Here is a 17,208-nt window from a genome sequence, read left to right on the forward strand (position 1 = left end):
GGATGATGAATGATACAAATCGAAGACTAATTTTTATTATATATATATATATATATATATATATATATATATATATTTACACACTTGTATGTAATGAGGGAGCTGAGATTTAAAAATTATTTATTTTTAGGGCCAAAGCATCGTCAGAGATTTCTGTGTGAGGTGCGAGTAGGCAACTACAATTATGTTGGTGTTGGGAACTCGACCAACAAGAAAGATGCGCAAGCCAATGCAGCAAAGGACTTTGTCCAGTTCCTCATCCGGCAAGGGGAAGTGAATGAGAGTGAAGTTCCTGATTTACATGTAAGAATTCCTTATTTGTTAGTATAATTCCTATCTGTAAGGCAAAGTTTGCATATTCTTTTTATTCTTGCAATAAGGAATATGATACTTAGATATGTAATTGTCAATATTTATCTCTGACCAGGGCACAGATAATGCTGGGGGAGATGGCAGTGGAGGCCTACTTGGAGAGGGTGGTTTCCAGCCTTCTGTGCCCATGGCACCTGTTCCAGGCCTTCGGGATGAAGGCAACGTGTATCGCCCGATTCAGCAGGGTGGCCGACCAATGACCTACATGGAACGAGTGGAAGAAAGGAAGAAAGTAGAAGATGTGAGACATGGAGTGCCTTTCTTCTGAAGCATTTTTTATTTTCATATATTGATTAGTCTTTCAAGTAAAAATTTTTGCACATGCCATAATACCAATTCTTTGTTTTTAGGCGGAAGATGTTGACCTTACGGCAAACATTCATGGAAACTGGACAATTGAGAATGCCAAGTCACGGCTACATATGTTTCTTCAGAGTAACAAAATCAATGCTGACTATAAGTACAGTGCAGTTGGACCAGATCATAACAGGTAATATTTAAGATTTATATTTTTTGTATTTTGATAGGTCTTAAGTTTGTCTAAATATATCAAAGTATACTCCCATTGATTGCTCTATTACAGGGATCCTTATTATAATATGGTATATTTTGGTTTATAAACTAATAGCAATAGCAACCATAAAGTATTTAAAGTTGTGAGTTTTATATTTCATTTTTGGTATCTTGATATCTTGCATGATATTTAGTAATTTGTAAAGAAGTTAGTGTTTTTATAGTATTAATTTTTTAGTATTCACATAAGAAGGTAGATTTAGAATAGTCCACAAAGAGGTTTTACATTTTGATCAATTATATCACCTACTTGAATGGCATTTCTAAAACATCCTTTGGCCTAAACAGTGTGATGTAAAACCTCAATGTAATATATAAACTATACTGTATAACACATTGTGTCTACATGTTTTCTCATTGACTGATGCTTGTCCATTATTCTGTTACATGTATTTATAAATAGTGTCTAGAATTTAGGAATGTGATTGTGACCACTAAATTCAAATGGGACAGTGACCATGATCTACAAGAAGTTTTGATAGAATAGGTTTTTATGGTGTGAGTAACAGCTGTTGATTTATTGGATCCAGTAACTTGACATGAAATATGGAATGTGCAATGGCCATTTATTTATTTACTTTTTATGGACATGCCAGGTAGTTTGAAATGTAATAAACATTGAAGTGCAGGTTCCTCAGTTTTTGTGTAGTTATCTTGTTTGTTCATTCTGCAGTTATATAATTACATTTTGTTAGGTTAACTATTAGGTAAATAGTAAGATTTACTAGAAATGGAATGCATTCCAAAAGCTACATCTTTAATAGTATTTTTTTTTTTTTTTTTTAGTAAAGTGGATTATGTAGGTTAGTACTTTGTGTGATAAAAATGGAGCTCGAAGAGCAGATGAACCATACTAATATAGTAAAAACATTGGAATAGGATTTCCATTAAATGTTATCATTTACATTGATAACTTAAAATGTTTTGGGTTAAATTGGTTGTACAAATTAAGATAGCAAACTAATAGAGAGCAACAGATTAGCATATTTTAATGTAAATAAATAGGATAAAGTATTGCTTGAAAAGAAATTATGGTAAAAGTTTTTACAAGAGGACCACACTCATTAGAGATAAAGTCCCCAACTCCAGCCTATGGCGATCCTGTGGTGATATGAGCAAATTCAGTTGTAACTCTTTAAAAAAGTAAAAGTGGAAATTAGAAAAACTAAAGCCTAGATTTGGTTGAGGAAGATTCTATCCAGCATTGCACAAATACACAAATTAACCCCTCTTTAACACACAAACAAAGACCATCGTATAAAACAAAAACTGTCCTAACCCAGGAGCTTTGCCATTTCTTCCAAGTCTGTGTAGTCCTTTTTGTATACTTTAACCAGAATTATATTGTATTACAGCTGTGCTTAGCTTGGCTTTTGTGATGCCAAGTATTTTTTTTTTTTTTTTTTTTTTTTTTTTTTTTTTTTTTATGTATAGTTGTAAGACCTAATCATAAACCAAAGAAGCATCAAGATATATATATATATATATATATATATATATAATTAATTATAAAAAAAAAATATATATAAATTATTAGTTTAGTCCTAGTAAGAGGAGGAAAAATGTTTAGGCATTATTTGTAAATGTTTTATATTTTGATTTTTTCCTTTTGTCTGCAAATATATATTTACAAGGCTGTTAACTTTTCCCTAACAGTCTTGGGAATAATAGATACAGGATTGTGAAAAAGACTTAGGTATTCTTGTAGAGACATATTGATAGGGTATCAGTATGTCCAGACTTGGATACCTTGTAGTGGCTTTATGTAGCAAATCTGGCTCGTATTTACTGCAAGGATTGAGCCCCAGTTGATTTTCTGAGATCTTTGGTACTGCCTTTTCAACCTGACCTGATGTTTACAGGTTCTAAAGGCAGTGGTATTTTTTATTTTCTTCTTTCTCATCATTGTATGAGAGAAAAAGAAAAGGGTTTTGAATATAATGCACAACTGTGCTTGTGAGGGACACTGCTCGTGGTGATCAGACATTTGTAAGGGAATAGAAGTTGAGCTCAGTTATGTGCTGTCTGGGCTCGACTTGTTCCTTGTTGCCTTACCAGCCTATCTAAAGACTTGACAGAGAGAATAGTGTGATATGTAGGTTTTTGGAGTATCTATCTTTTTATTGTATTTATTTTTGAAAACAAGTCCTAAAGATATCTTACTTTTCAAAAAATTATTTATGAAGTGCTTTGATTAATATTCTTGGATATTGTTTGCATTCAAGCTTAAACATAAAGACAGTGCACTCTTGTTTAGCTTTGTAAATATTTTGGGTTTAATTTTGAGGCTGGAGAAATTATATATCACGAGCAGTGTTCCCCACAGGCAGCAGATGATGGTTCTCTACACCTGAAAGAACCGACTTTCTCGTTTGCTTTTTGAAAGGTAAGTACTTAAAGGTAATTTTGTGTTCTTTGCCTTACTCTATTTTTCTTTTTTGGTTACATGAATATTGTAACTCTCTCATTGCACAACTATAGAATCCTGCAGCATTCATATTTATTAGCTAATTGAACGAACCATTATTAACTTCTCTCTGTGTTGGGTAAGAGATCTCTCTATGTTGGGTAAGAGGTGTAGGGGTAAGGCCTGGAACACAATAAGATAATTTCTGTGATATATAAAGATTCCTTTTTAGATATATTTTTTTTGTGATACAAATAATATTAGGAAGTGTTTTTAACTTCAAATGTCCTATTTGATATTAACAGGAAACATAAGTGAGTACAATGAAAGAGTTAGAAGATCATTTTATTCTTCAGATTTAATTTATGTAATAACTTATAACCTTGAAACTTGAAAATTGAGTCAGATGATTTTGATATTTTTGTCAAGCATATAATTATTTTTCTTTAGCTTAATTACTTAGAGAATAAAAATACAGGTTAGCTTTGAAAGTGGATTGACAAATAGAGGCTTAATGTCAGCCTTAAATACTCACAAAAATGGAGTTGAAGCCATTAGTACTAATCTTGGAAATCATATATAAAAAAAAAAAAAAGTGAAGTGCTTGCATAGAACTTACATTTAGCTGGCTTGAATAAGTATGGTCTATAAAATGGAAATGAGAAAACTCCATTCTTTGTGTTAAGTTGCTCTTTTGTTAAGTAATTAGCATAAATGCATGCATTTTGATGTATGGAATTAGAGATTGTCCACATATGTCATTTTTTAATTTTACTCTCTGGCTTTCCTGACAGGAGCTTCGTAGCTCAAATGTCATTTTACGTCAAGCAACTTGGGAGAGGTATGTAATCGATATTTTTGTTCATTTTGGTGTGGCTGGGTGGGTTTGCACATATTTGCATATTTTTGTGGATTTATACATATACATACGTACATTCATACATACATATGCCTTTTTATATACAAGTATACTTTCATGCAGACAATATTCATTACTTAAGAAATTTCTATGGCAAATTTTGTTCATGTGGTACAGTATTGAAGTTGATGCACATCTGTCAGATTACTGGTAGTCGAATAGAATAAACTTTTCCTTTTCATCATCTGTATTGCTGCTGTTAGTTTCTTTTGTACAATTACTTCTTTTACCATTTTGTTATCTGCCATTTTCTTATCCATTTTAGTAAGCGAAAAGGGCACAACAGATTGCTTATATAGCCTTCTATACTAGGGGAAAATAACAAAGAAAAAAAATATATATATTGGCAAGAAGCAAGCAGTTTAACAGTGAAATTTATTTTTTTGTGGTTCAATGCTGGGAAGTACCCAGTAGTCATTTATGATAGAAATTAAATAGTAGATGTGGCTTAACCCTCTCATAGCAAGATTATAGATATCTATTTCAACAGTCACAACATGTAAATTTTCTGGATAGGCCCTGGTGTACAGTGAATTTCTTTTGTTGTTAATTTACCTCGAATCTGAATTTCTTTGCATAAACTGTGTACATCACTGACGTCACAAGTAATTGCTTGGTATTAAAAAGATATGGACTATGTATATATAAATGTATAAAAACTGCCCAATAGATGTGAACAGAAATTGGTAACATTCACCTCTTTGCTCAGAATCCTGCGAAAAATGTTTACTGCCAGAAGTGGAAGTTCCAGATTTTCAGTGCCATAAGCATATGTATGACTTTGAATAGTTCTGAGAAAATAGAAAAGAAACTGGCTGCTGAGGAGATACTGTGTCACTAAGCTTCTTGGCCAATTTGCCTGTGGGGTTGCCATTTAGTTAATTAGTTATTTTAGACACCTTATCTTGACATGACTATTTAATTGCTATGTAGTTGATTTTTTAAAATTACATAAAGTCATTAACTACAAGTTTTTGAAGAATTGAGAAGCTATAAATCACTGCTTTCTTGATAATGGCCTCAGATATTACAGCCATTATTTACACAAGAAATTGATATGTATGTATACAGAGGAGCCAAGAGGTAGCTCTGCAGTGAATGTAGTATATGGATACAAAGAAATAAAAGTAATTGCTTTTGTATGATAATAGGGAAGACTATTATACTAGCATGAGGATTTCTAACACTAAATATTTTTCATTTAGACAGCTTTGACAAAGGGACATGTTATAAGATGCATGATATTTTTGCATGGGAATTACGCCTGAAAAGGGGGCAAGGGACCATAGTCATTACTTTAGTCATGAAGTATTATTCTTTCTTTGTCATTCCTTTTTTTTTTTTTCTTCTCTTTTCTGTCTTTCTATCTTTCCTCTCTCTGTTTTATGCATGTGAATTGTGAACCTAAATTAAAAAATGATATATTTATATACTTCATCTCTACAGTATTTTCACCTTTCATGCCTGCTAACTTAACAACATCCCTCAGAGCTATATGGTCGTGAAACTGGGTCTAATAAGCAGGCAGCAAGCAAAAGCTGTGCCCTGTCACTTGTCAGGCAGTTGTTCCACTTGAATGTGATTGAAGCTTTCTCTGGAACTCTTAAGAAGAAAGAGAGTGAGAAGCTGCCACCTTATGAGGTTCAGATGTCTCCAGAACTTGTCACTCAGATGGATTCTGTGCTGAAATCTACAGGAGTCTCTCCTGTACAGCCAGTAAGTCTCTTTCAATACATCGCTTCAAATAAAATATGTTACGAATACGGGGGGGAGGGGTAATTCTATATCCCTGCTGCTTACTACGCAAATACATAAAAAAAGGATATATACTTGGGCAATGAACATAATGACATATGTTCATGTTTATTTGTACAAAAACAAATTACATGTTTTCAAAAACTTGTTTGGGTCACTTCAGATTTTTACTGCAAAGGAGGTGTAGCTGTTATGTGTGGCTTTAATTTCCTTTTCATGTCTTTCCAGAACATCGGTGATCCTTCTCATCCTCAGTCATTGTTGCCAGATGTTAAGCCTTCAGAATTTCAGGCCAGTGAGGCTCCTCCAGTGACAAGCGGTGTTGTGTCATGGTCTCCTCCAAAGCCCAACTGGAATACCTGGACTGGTTGCAACATTGATGAAGGTCCACTGGCTACAGTATGTCTTTTTCTTTATCTGTCTTTTTTTGGGGTGGGGGAGGGAGTTTTCTTTTAAGGTGGCATGTATTAGTATTTTGTTATTCATGTATATATTTATGTATGTATGCATATAGAATATATTTTATGGCGAGAAATTATTCAGTAGACTGCCTTGCCTGGCTCTTGTTAGTAAGTTGTTAAACAATTTACCAGTAGTATATTTGATAATCAAAGATTGTACTTGCTACTTGTAAAATTGATGGAAAAAAAAGTTAGTTCAGTTGGGTTTCAATGACCAAAAATTATGAAGCCTGTTATTCTGACTTGATAGTTTTTCAGGATTCCACTGTGGAAACTAGTTTAAACCTTTAAACTGTTGCAGACGAATTTGGATCAAATTAGTGCAGACCTCCAGAGATCCCATCAGGAGCGCCTGCAGACAGATCGGGACCTTCAGAATATGACCCAGCAACGTGCTCAACTCCCTGTGAATGCCAAGAAGCAAGAGATCATGGAAGCTATATATGATAATCCTGTTGTCATCATTAGAGGAAACACTGGTTGCGGAAAGACTACTCAGGTATAGTTTGAGAGGAGGGAAGTGGAACTTACATGAGGAAAGGGAATTTTTTTTTCCTATTTTAGTGGTTTTGTAAATAATTTGTGTGGAAGAATTTGGAAGTTAGCCTATTGACACATCTGTACATACCCTGTCCAGGAGTCTGTTACTAGGTCTTAGGTCTACCTAATCTTGCCTGTGTACCCTGTTCCTTGTATTTTCATAAAGAAAAGTTTATTCTTATGATTATTATTCTTAATACCATAAGTGTCAATGGTGATAACAGTTAGAAATTAAAACTTTTCCCAAAAAATCTAAAAAACAATGTCAGGTAGGCTTAATAAGTGACTTCTTGGTGACTAAGAGCTTTTGAAGCCATCTATGTCTAAACAAAATGGACAAAGCAAAAATACAGACAAAGTGTATCCAGCACAAATGAGTTAATGTAATAAACTATAAACTACTAATATTGTTTGCAGGTTTGCCAGTTCATTCTTGATGACTACATTCAATCTGGCTCAGGAGCTTACTGCAATATTGTGGTGACACAGCCACGGCGTATATCTGCAGTTTCTGTTGCTGACCGCATTGCAACCGAACGTGGTGAAGAGCTTGGCCAAAGCATTGGATACTCTGTTCGTTTTGAGTCCGTGTTACCCAGGCCTTATGGAGGGGTGTTGTTCTGCACAGTAGGAGTGCTACTGAGGAAACTGGAAGGAGGACTTAGGGGTGTGTCCCATGTCATCGTGGATGAAATTCACGAGAGAGACATCAATACTGACTTTATTTTGATCGTGCTTCGTGACATGGTAAGGCTGCAGACTGTGTGCATGCTTTTGGCTATTTCCAAGATTGGAAAAGAGCAGTCAGTCTTTTTTTCTATATTTTGATTGTTTATAGTGTACTCTTTTTATATTGTAATTATTATTATTATTATTATTATTATTATTATTATTATTATTGTTTTTCTTCATATCAGAAAGAAAGTATATTGAATTTGATCTGTCCAAGATCTTTACAAAAGTGTACAAGGTCTTGAATATCATATGATAAAGTAAATGGCTCTACAGTTGGTGGTTTTGTAACTGTTTTTTGTTTTCTAGGTGCGAGCTTTTCCAGATGTCCGCATCATCCTCATGTCTGCCACCATAGACATCAGCCTTTTCACAAATTATTTTGTGAATCCAATAGTAATTGAGGTTCCTGGACGAGCCTTCCCTGTTCAGGAGTACTTTTTAGAGGACTGCATTGAGATGACTAGGTTTATGCCAATACCAGATTCAAGAAAGAAAAATAAAAAGGTGGGTTTCTATTAAGCTTTTTATTACATTCTCTACACTTCAATTGTCTTCTTTTATAGTGTATTCCTTTTTCATAGTCAACAGATTTAAGCATTATATTTTATCAGTCAGCTAGTATGAGTATTTTTTCACTATCCCTGTTTATCCTCTTCAAGTTTCTTGCACTTGCTAATTTCTTTTTCACTTACTGATTTAATTTGTGTTGGCCGTTACCCCTTGGGTCTGGCCTTCAGCCAAAATTCTCGTGAAAACAATTTCCTGTCACCCTCCCTCTGCCTATTTTTTCCATGATGGCATGTTTACGGCACTTACCCTTCAAGCTAAATTTTTCCATGTCATCATCTGGATTGTAGGGGGCTAATGGAAGATATAAATTATGATGGAAGATCATTCTTATATAAAGATTTTCCCAAAGTGGTTTTATTAAGGCTATTTTTAAAAGGTTGCAACTTTGGTTTGAATTCTGTTAGCTCTCACGTATTCAATGTTTGTTGCAAAAAAAAAAAGAAAAAAGACTACATTCTCCACTTTCCACAGGACAAAGATGAGGAACTACCTGGAGATGAGCCAGAAGAAAATCTGAACGTTGTGACATCGGATAACTACTCTCCTGCCACTAAGGAAGCCATGGCTATGCTCAATGAGAAGGACCTGAGCTTTGAGCTGATTGAGGCCTTGCTCAAGTACATCAAGAGTCAGAGCTTGCCTGGGGCAGTGCTGATATTCCTTCCTGGCTGGAACCTCATCTTTGCCCTTATGAGGCATCTCAACCAACATCCGCAATTTAGTGAGTAACATATTATTATTATTTTTTCTCAATAGATAAAAATGTGGTTCTGCTCATGGGGTAATTGCTTACATGCACAAAAATCTTTTTATTCCAATTTTTTGTATTTATTTATTTTTAGTTTTTTTATTATAAATATTATCAGAAGTGATTGTGAAATCAGTTTATCTAATTTACCTTATAGGAAATGAGACAAAAATCAGCACATTGTCATTATATATAATTTACTGTTAGGTATAAATAAACTTCTCCTTTTCAGGTGGGAGAGACTACCTAGTGTTACCTTTACATTCTCAACTGCCCCGAGAAGACCAAAGGCGGGTATTTGAACCTGTGCCTGATGGTACCACTAAAGTATGTTTTATATGTATATTTTTGTTGACGATAGGACATGTAGCTGCTACTTGTATTGTATTTATATCATTATATGTGAAATTGTTGTAAAGTTATTTTTCTACTCTTCCATCATGCTTTCTAGAATTGATTTCAATTCTTTTGCATTTCAGATTATTCTTGCCACAAACATTGCTGAATCATCAATCACCATCAATGATGTTGTGTTTGTGATTGACTCCTGCAAAGCTAAGATGAAGCTTTTCACATCTCATAACAATATGACCAATTATGCTACAGTTTGGGCATCACGTACCAACCTGGAGCAAAGAAAGGGCCGAGCTGGGCGGGTTCGAGCAGGAATATGCTTCCATCTATGCAGTAGAGTAAGTTTGACTAATTGAATAAGCATTTCAGTTAGTAATAGAATATTTTATTATTATAATGTCACAGTAACAATTGTACCATGTATCAGTATACTTTCAAAGATGATATATGTTCTGCACAGGAACGATTCAAGAAGTTAGATGAACACATGACACCAGAGATGTTCCGTACTCCTCTCCATGAAGTTGCTCTCTCCATCAAACTTCTCCGTCTTGGTTCAATTGGAGAATTTCTGTCCAAGGCTATTCAAGCTCCACCAATTGATGCTGTCATTGAAGCTGAAGTTACACTTAGAGGTCTTTATCCTGTCATGTCTATTTTCAAGGTTAATGTTTTAAAAAGAATGCAATAGTTTATAATTCAAGCCATCTATTAATCCACTCTGAATGGCTGGCTGTCAACAAACGGCCACAGTTCAGACCAAACTCAATTGTCACTAGTGGAAGGAGGACCATAAGTGGTTTAGATTGCATTTTTCAAGCTGCACTTGATTGTACTCTGGTGCTATTATCACTTATTTTATTTATCAATATACAGTGTTATGGGCATAATGAACAATAATTCTCATTGTACAGTTTTAACTTCTGGCAAGGAAATTAACAAAGAATGAGTGTCTTCTTAATTTTCTTAAGCACAGATGGCTCCACAAACTAACTAAAAACTACCATAGGCTGTACACAAAACTGGTCGATGGGTTAATGTAATTGACACTATGAATTGGGCTCATTCTAAAATAGCAAATGATATTTTAAAACCAGTATGTAGTTGACTGACTTCCATCATGATGATATTTTTCTGGTCTTCTTTTAGAAATGAAATGTATGGACATGAATGATGAGTTAACTCCATTGGGTCGGATCTTGGCTCGCCTGCCTATAGAACCTCATCTTGGCAAGATGGTGATTTTAGGCTGTATATTCTTTTGTGGGGATGCCATGTGCACTATTGCAGCACACAATTCCACTTCCCCTGAAATCTTCATCATTCGTAAGTACATCTTTGGGCATGTATTTTGTGGCTATTGCTACTTTTGATGTAATTTGATTTTTTACATTTTTTGTCGAGTAATAGGGAACTGAAGACACAACACTAAATATTATGAAATCCTACAAAAGAGAGAAGTGTAAGAAAAGAAAGCAACCATTATTAAATTAGAACATAAAGTACAAGTAAGGATAGTTGAATAATACCAAAGCTGTATAATAATCTATTTATTTATGTGATTCTTACAGCACCAGAACATAAGAGGTTGAGTCCATTCCAAAGAGCCTTTGCGGGTAGTAGGTACAGTGATCACATCGCAGCTTTGAGTGCTTTCACTTCCTGGGAGGAGGCCAGGAGTGGAGGGGAGGCTTCTGAAATCAGCTTCTGTGACTACAAAGGACTCTCTATGCCAACTCTCCGGGTTACTTGGGAAGCCAAGGTTTGTGACTGCAATTATTCCAAGCAATCTGAAATAAAAGTAAAGTTTGAGTCAAGAGAATGCCAAACCAAAACGGGTGGTTACTGTATGTAAATATAATTTCAGAACCAGCTGAAGGAGCTCCTTGTCAGTGCAGGATTCCCAGAAGAGTGTTTACTGCCACAGTCATACAACTTTTATGGACCTGACCCAAAATTGGACTTGGTGGTTGCACTTCTCACTCTTGGTCACTATCCAAATGTTTGTGCACATAAAGAAAAGCGGAAGGTATATATTCTTTAAATGTATCACTTTTGTATGGTTTTGTATTGATATACATTTTATTTTTTTGAATTTTAATAGACATTTTTGGGGGTATGGTATATAAATAAGTTTTTCCCTGCAGGTGCTAACCACCGAATCCAAAGCAGCACTGATTCACAAGTCTTCTGTCAACTGCAACAACAGAGAAACATCCTTTCCGTCTCCTTTCTTTGTGTTTGGTGAGAAGGTGAGATTTGGTCAGTATTTCTTTTTTGATGTAAAAATAAACTATGTAGAATATGGAGATTACATTACAGCCTAACAAAAATAATTGCGAACTTGAGTATTTAAATTATTCTCTCACACACTAGATAAGAACCCGTGCTGTTTCCTGCAAGCAGATGACAATGGTAACACCAATTCATCTGATACTGTTTGGAGTTCGGAGAGTTGAAGCAGTTGAGGGTGTTGTAAGTGTTTTCTCTTACTTTTAACATTAGGTAACAGAAATACTTGATGTTAGATGTTCTTAATAGATTATGAAACTGAATAACATGAATGGAAGTTGTATAGATTGTCAGCCCACTGCAGCGGGGCCAGAAATTTATATCGGTAATATAAAATGGTATTTAACATAAAATGATACTGTTCAGGTTCGGCTGGATGGATGGATTAACCTGGACATGCAGCCCGATGTTGCTGCCAGAATTTGTGCTTTGAGGCCAAGTGTGGAGGATCTCATTATTAATGGGGTGGCAAATCCAGAGGGCATCACTGAACCCAGGCATCAAGATGAGCAGGTAATGTTAAGGAAGTTTCCACATTAAGATACATACCAGTATTTTTATAATGATGTTCCTTGTGGAGCATTTTCAGGGAAGATAGGTGTGTGATCATTCCTATTTTACTGAGTAAAAGCATTATACAAACCTCAAAATAAAACATGGTCTTTATTTAGCTTTATGATCCAGTGTTGTTAGCATAATTATACTACCTTCAATTGCATCATCATAAAGGTAGGGACACCTTTGATGGCAATATGCTAATAGCACAAAATAACTGATATGTAATTATTATGCCAGGTTTAGATCTAATGTGCATATCTAAACTGTTTAGATATATTATATGATCAGAATTTTACATATTCACCTTTTGATGAACTTGTTTAATGAGTGAATAGTTTGACTTTCAATATGTGTATTCACTTGTCATTATTATTATTATGCAATGTCTTATTGATTAACCAAAATGTATGTATTCAGCCAATTGATACCTCAGGTAAGCATGTTGTCATTTAGGTGTCCTTACATTTATTCAGCTCTTTGATGGACTATAGTTGCTGCAATTGTTTTTGAGTATATCATTTTGAATTTGGTTTGAATGTTCTTATTTCCAAGGAAAGTATGGTTTCCCTAATAAGGATACTTTTACTCAAAGGAAGGAGTGTACTTCTTAGTGTTGACTTTATTTGCTTACCCTTTATAATACCTCATGGATAATGGTAATTATTTTCTACTTGGCAGATAATGAATTGTGTGAAACAGTTGTGCAGGTTGAATGCTGGTCGTCATAATATGGAACAGATTGGCATGGGAGGCTTTAATACCCCTAGACCTCCACGACAGTTTCCTGGCAGCGGAGGTGCATTCAATACCCCAAGACCTCCACGACAATTTGGTGGCAGTGGTGGTGGACCTCCATTCAAAAGAATGAGACCTGATGATATGCCTGATGGTGGCAATAATGGTAATAGTAACCTTTGTTTTGTTATCTTAATACCAAATATATTAAGATTTCATAGATTTAGATGCAGATATGCATATTGGATGTAGCTACCTTTTTTAGTTTCCTGCAAGTGTAATTACATACATCTTTAACCCATTGGATCTGGTTGCGTTATGACAATTAAATCGCCAGAAATCTGGGCAATAGGCTTGCGTGAACAACTGCTCTGCTGGGTGGCTGCTTTTAGGCTGGGCGCATAAGCATTTTTAGCTTTTTGACTATTTTCCTATGTCCATATTTACCATTTGATTTGCATCATCTAGATGTTTTTTATTTATTTATTTATTTATTTTTGTCCTTCTCCCTTTGCTTAGACTCCAATCATATATCTAGGTGCAACTCGGTGCAAGATGAATAAAACTGTGACAGTGTTATTTGTATCATTTTTGTTAATTTTTATGTAATATTCTTCTGTAAAACAACCTGTATTGCCACTCATGGTACCAGGTATACTATGCTGAGTAAGGAAGTGGAGTCCTCCATGGAGCTGGAGTTCTTCCAGTCACTGCTCAAGAACATATTCCACACTCTTGCATCGATGGGAATAATGGAAAATCACCAAATGAGTAAAATAAACCTCCCAATAGGTTTGTGCACTCGTGGCAAGTCTTTTCCATCACCCCAGCCTTTCAGCCGCAATGCTCATGATGGCACTTCATGTCACTTCATTTTTTTTAATGACGGATGGTCACGTCACCTGGATCCAAGGGGTTAATGGCTGAAGTCCATACATCCTCTTTATTTTTATATATATTTTTTCCTTTTTTAATTATATTTTTTTTTAAGTGACATCTACAATATAACCTATGACATCTATAATATAACCTATGACTGAAATTTTTTGCAGGTGGTGGTCAAGGTGGCCAAGATGACCATGGAGGATTTAGAGGTGGAATGGCCGGCAACAGCTATTTTGGAGGACGTGGAGGTGGGGGGTACTTCCGTGGGAACCGTGGCCGAGGTAGAGGGGGATATGGAAATCAGTTTGGTGGGGGTTATAGAGGTGGCTTTGGTGGCGGAGGGTATGGAGGTGGCCCTAGGGGAGGATATGGTGGTGGGCCAAGGGGAGGAGGGTTTGGAGGGGGTGGTTCAAACGGAGGGTATGGAGGGGGTGGTGGAAGTTATTAAGGTTATTGATTGACCCTTCCAGAGTAGGTGGTTTTACAAGATATGATTTTACCTTTCTTTCCAGCTACAGTGTTTACTTTTGGATATTACTGTTATTAGTTTGTCTTTTTTATATTGATTAAAGAAGCAGCAGACTTGATTGGTAAAAAAAAGTCAGTGTTATTTCTAACTTAATGAGCCCACATGTTACACATGACTTGGGTAAGAGAATCTCTGAAAAGAGATGTTTATGGATAAACTATGTGCCAGTAAGCTATATAAACTTGTATAATGTAATTTAATGAATATGCATTTCATAATGCAAATATAAACTCTCATTAGACAATACCCTCATTACACATAAAATGTGATTATTTGTCATTCTAAATAGAATGTTTGCTTAGTAATTTTAATGTGATTAAATGTAAAGAGCATCTGTATCATAAGTTTTCTGTATTATCAGATATGACACACCTGTATGAGATTGACACTGCACTTCCCACCTGCAAAAATAGGTTCTCATAAACTAGTTACCAGAACTATTTTTATTCCCTTATTTTGTAAGTTTAGTACACCATATTAGTCTTACAATATACAGATAAATTTATGCATTGTACTATTATGAAATAAAGATGTAAAATTATAATGTTTATTTGCCTTGATGATAATAATCCTGTTTCTCATAAGAGTTATGTATTTCACTGTGTTGAAGTTTCTAATTGCTCGAAGGTGGTTATAACGAGGTATTATAATGTGATTAACCCATTGATGCCAAGAGGGTGTAAGCGTACAGATTACTACATGTATAAGAACAAAGCCACTTCATACTTCAGTTCATCTTGGGAAAACTACCCAAATGTGCTTACTGTTTGGCATATAGTATGTATTTGTCTACTCTATTTTCTGTATATAATACATTTCCCTTTAATCATTTATAGGTTTTCTCCATCAGAAATATCTAAATATAAACATCCTATAGAATGTCACTTACATTGTTTACCTTGTACCATATGGCCATTTCAAATAAACTTTTCCTGCAATGGACAGAATTAAAAGTTGTCACCAGGAGGGCATGTAAACATGCCCTGTCTACTGTGGTGGTTTTATAAATTTTGTGTGCATATAATTGCTAAAAGCATTTTGTCAACAAGGAGTTGCGCAGTAGATCTACCTGACCTCGTGTATTTACCACATTCCTTGAATTTTTGTGAAGAATTTTATTATTGTTACTATTTGCCATTGTTAATATTATAATGACAATACTAACAAGGAGAGGGGTCAATCGGTGAAATCAGTTAGGCCAAGTAATTTAATTTTTGGTTATTAAGCACCATGAAACTGGTGTTGAAATAAAATTGATAAAATCAAACCACTGTGCAGTGCATCCCCCTCATTCCCATGGTCATTGTTGCCATGGAGGAGCTTTGGAGGCAGAGATTGAGGCCCAATGAAGATGATCACGTCTACCTTGGACCTCAGCCCTCGCCTCGCCTGGTCTTTTCTTTCCTTTTCCTTTTTTTAATCCCTTTGACTGTCCACTTCTAATAATTAACTCGTTTTACCCTTTTTGTCATAATGATGTGTGACCTTTGATGTCTGGCACTTTTGTTTTTAACAATTGACCATTCTGGAAGTGCACAAACATTACCTTGTGAACCAAAAAACTTCTTACCCGGGGGGCTTTGCCCCAAGACCCATTCTATTGCTATATTTTGAAGTCGAATCAAACATTTAAAAGCAATGCCATTCTTGGCACTTTGGGTGGTTGAGTACATTTTTACATATATTATGGTCACACATTTTGAACTTGCTTTATGTTGTACATAAAAAAAAATTTCGTATCCTTTTTTTTTTGGGGGGGTGGGATGGCCTAGGACATGGAGACTTAGACTCGGTGTTGTGGATGACCCCTACCTTGGACCAAACCCTATCAAACCCTATCTTCTACCGCAACCTCTCCCACACCTCCCCCCTCTTCTCCTCTGATATCTATTCTCTCATTCCCCCCTCATAAGAAAACCTTCGTTTCTCAGACCTCCCAAACCAACTCCCTCTCAGAAAATTTAAAACCTAATCATGACCCAAAATAACATGCCTATCCCTCCTCCACCATTTGCTCAACACTGTGACTGCCAACTTCCATCTATCCATTCATCCTCCTCATGTATGCCCTACACCTTTTTCCTCCCACTTCAACACGCCTCATCACCCCCAGCTCTATCTATCCCTTCCTTCCCTGTCATGCCTTCTGCTCCCGCATGGATATACACGTGACTCACTTTTCGCAACAGAGCCCTACCCTAGATCTTCCCCCTCCTGACATTCCTCCAGAAACTTTCCCCTGGTCTCTTGTTTCTTTCCCCAATTCTTCCTTCCCTACTTCAACATCCATTTATATTTACTGATGATAACCCCTCCATACTGAAATATTCACAATCTGTTCTGACAGACCTGTATCAAAACAAAATCGTAACCTATTATGCTGTGTGACTTTTGCCATGAGCACATCAAATCCTTATGACATTAACCCCCCCCCCCTCTTTTTTTTTTTGGGGGGGGGGGGGGTGCTATACTTACCTATCATGCTATGTGACCTTTGCGAAATTGCAAAAATAATAATAAAAAATAAATAAATAAGTCTTATTTAGTATCCCCTCTCCCAAGTGCGTTCTCTAAAATGATTCCGAGCCGAAGTACACCAATCCAATATTACCACACAAGACGTCTAATGACGTACAGTTTCTGAAAAGCTCGTGGAACAGGGGCAGTACCCCCGCCCCCCCCCCCCAAGACTTCATCCCCTCCTCAAGACCTGTATGCCCTCCCCCCCCCCTTAAGGGCCATATCCCAACTTATAGAGCTAATTGAATTTCAATA

The 17,208-nt window shown here is 35.8% G+C and overlaps 1 protein-coding gene across 2 annotated transcripts in view; it reads left to right on the top strand.

Annotated features, from left to right (window-relative positions):
* LOC125036858 (ATP-dependent RNA helicase A-like) overlaps positions 1-14,977 on the top strand; it is a 17,849-nt gene extending 2,872 nt beyond the window's left edge. The window contains exons 3-23 of one of the 2 annotated variants that reach the window (XM_047629750.1): positions 131-303; positions 428-613; positions 723-862; positions 4,147-4,193; positions 5,761-5,987; positions 6,255-6,425; positions 6,789-6,986; positions 7,445-7,774; positions 8,069-8,266; positions 8,804-9,053; positions 9,313-9,407; positions 9,560-9,772; positions 9,895-10,069; positions 10,584-10,760; positions 11,006-11,196; positions 11,302-11,463; positions 11,582-11,686; positions 11,811-11,909; positions 12,093-12,239; positions 12,963-13,185; positions 14,072-14,977. In XM_047629750.1, the coding sequence (XP_047485706.1) occupies positions 131-303; positions 428-613; positions 723-862; positions 4,147-4,193; positions 5,761-5,987; positions 6,255-6,425; positions 6,789-6,986; positions 7,445-7,774; positions 8,069-8,266; positions 8,804-9,053; positions 9,313-9,407; positions 9,560-9,772; positions 9,895-10,069; positions 10,584-10,760; positions 11,006-11,196; positions 11,302-11,463; positions 11,582-11,686; positions 11,811-11,909; positions 12,093-12,239; positions 12,963-13,185; positions 14,072-14,352 (3,788 nt within the window). In that variant the 3' untranslated portion in view covers positions 14,353-14,977. Of the gene's footprint in view, positions 1-130; positions 304-427; positions 614-722; positions 863-3,271; positions 3,332-4,146; positions 4,194-5,760; positions 5,988-6,254; positions 6,426-6,788; positions 6,987-7,444; positions 7,775-8,068; positions 8,267-8,803; positions 9,054-9,312; positions 9,408-9,559; positions 9,773-9,894; positions 10,070-10,583; positions 10,761-11,005; positions 11,197-11,301; positions 11,464-11,581; positions 11,687-11,810; positions 11,910-12,092; positions 12,240-12,962; positions 13,186-14,071 lie in introns of those variants that run through there. The other variant, XM_047629751.1, reaches the window with a different exon arrangement.
* Positions 14,978-17,208: the final 2,231 nt, after the last annotated feature.

Source organism: Penaeus chinensis, chromosome 22 (genome assembly GCF_019202785.1).
Source record: "Penaeus chinensis breed Huanghai No. 1 chromosome 22, ASM1920278v2, whole genome shotgun sequence".
In the NCBI taxonomy this organism is placed as follows: Eukaryota; Metazoa; Arthropoda; class Malacostraca; order Decapoda; family Penaeidae; genus Penaeus; species Penaeus chinensis.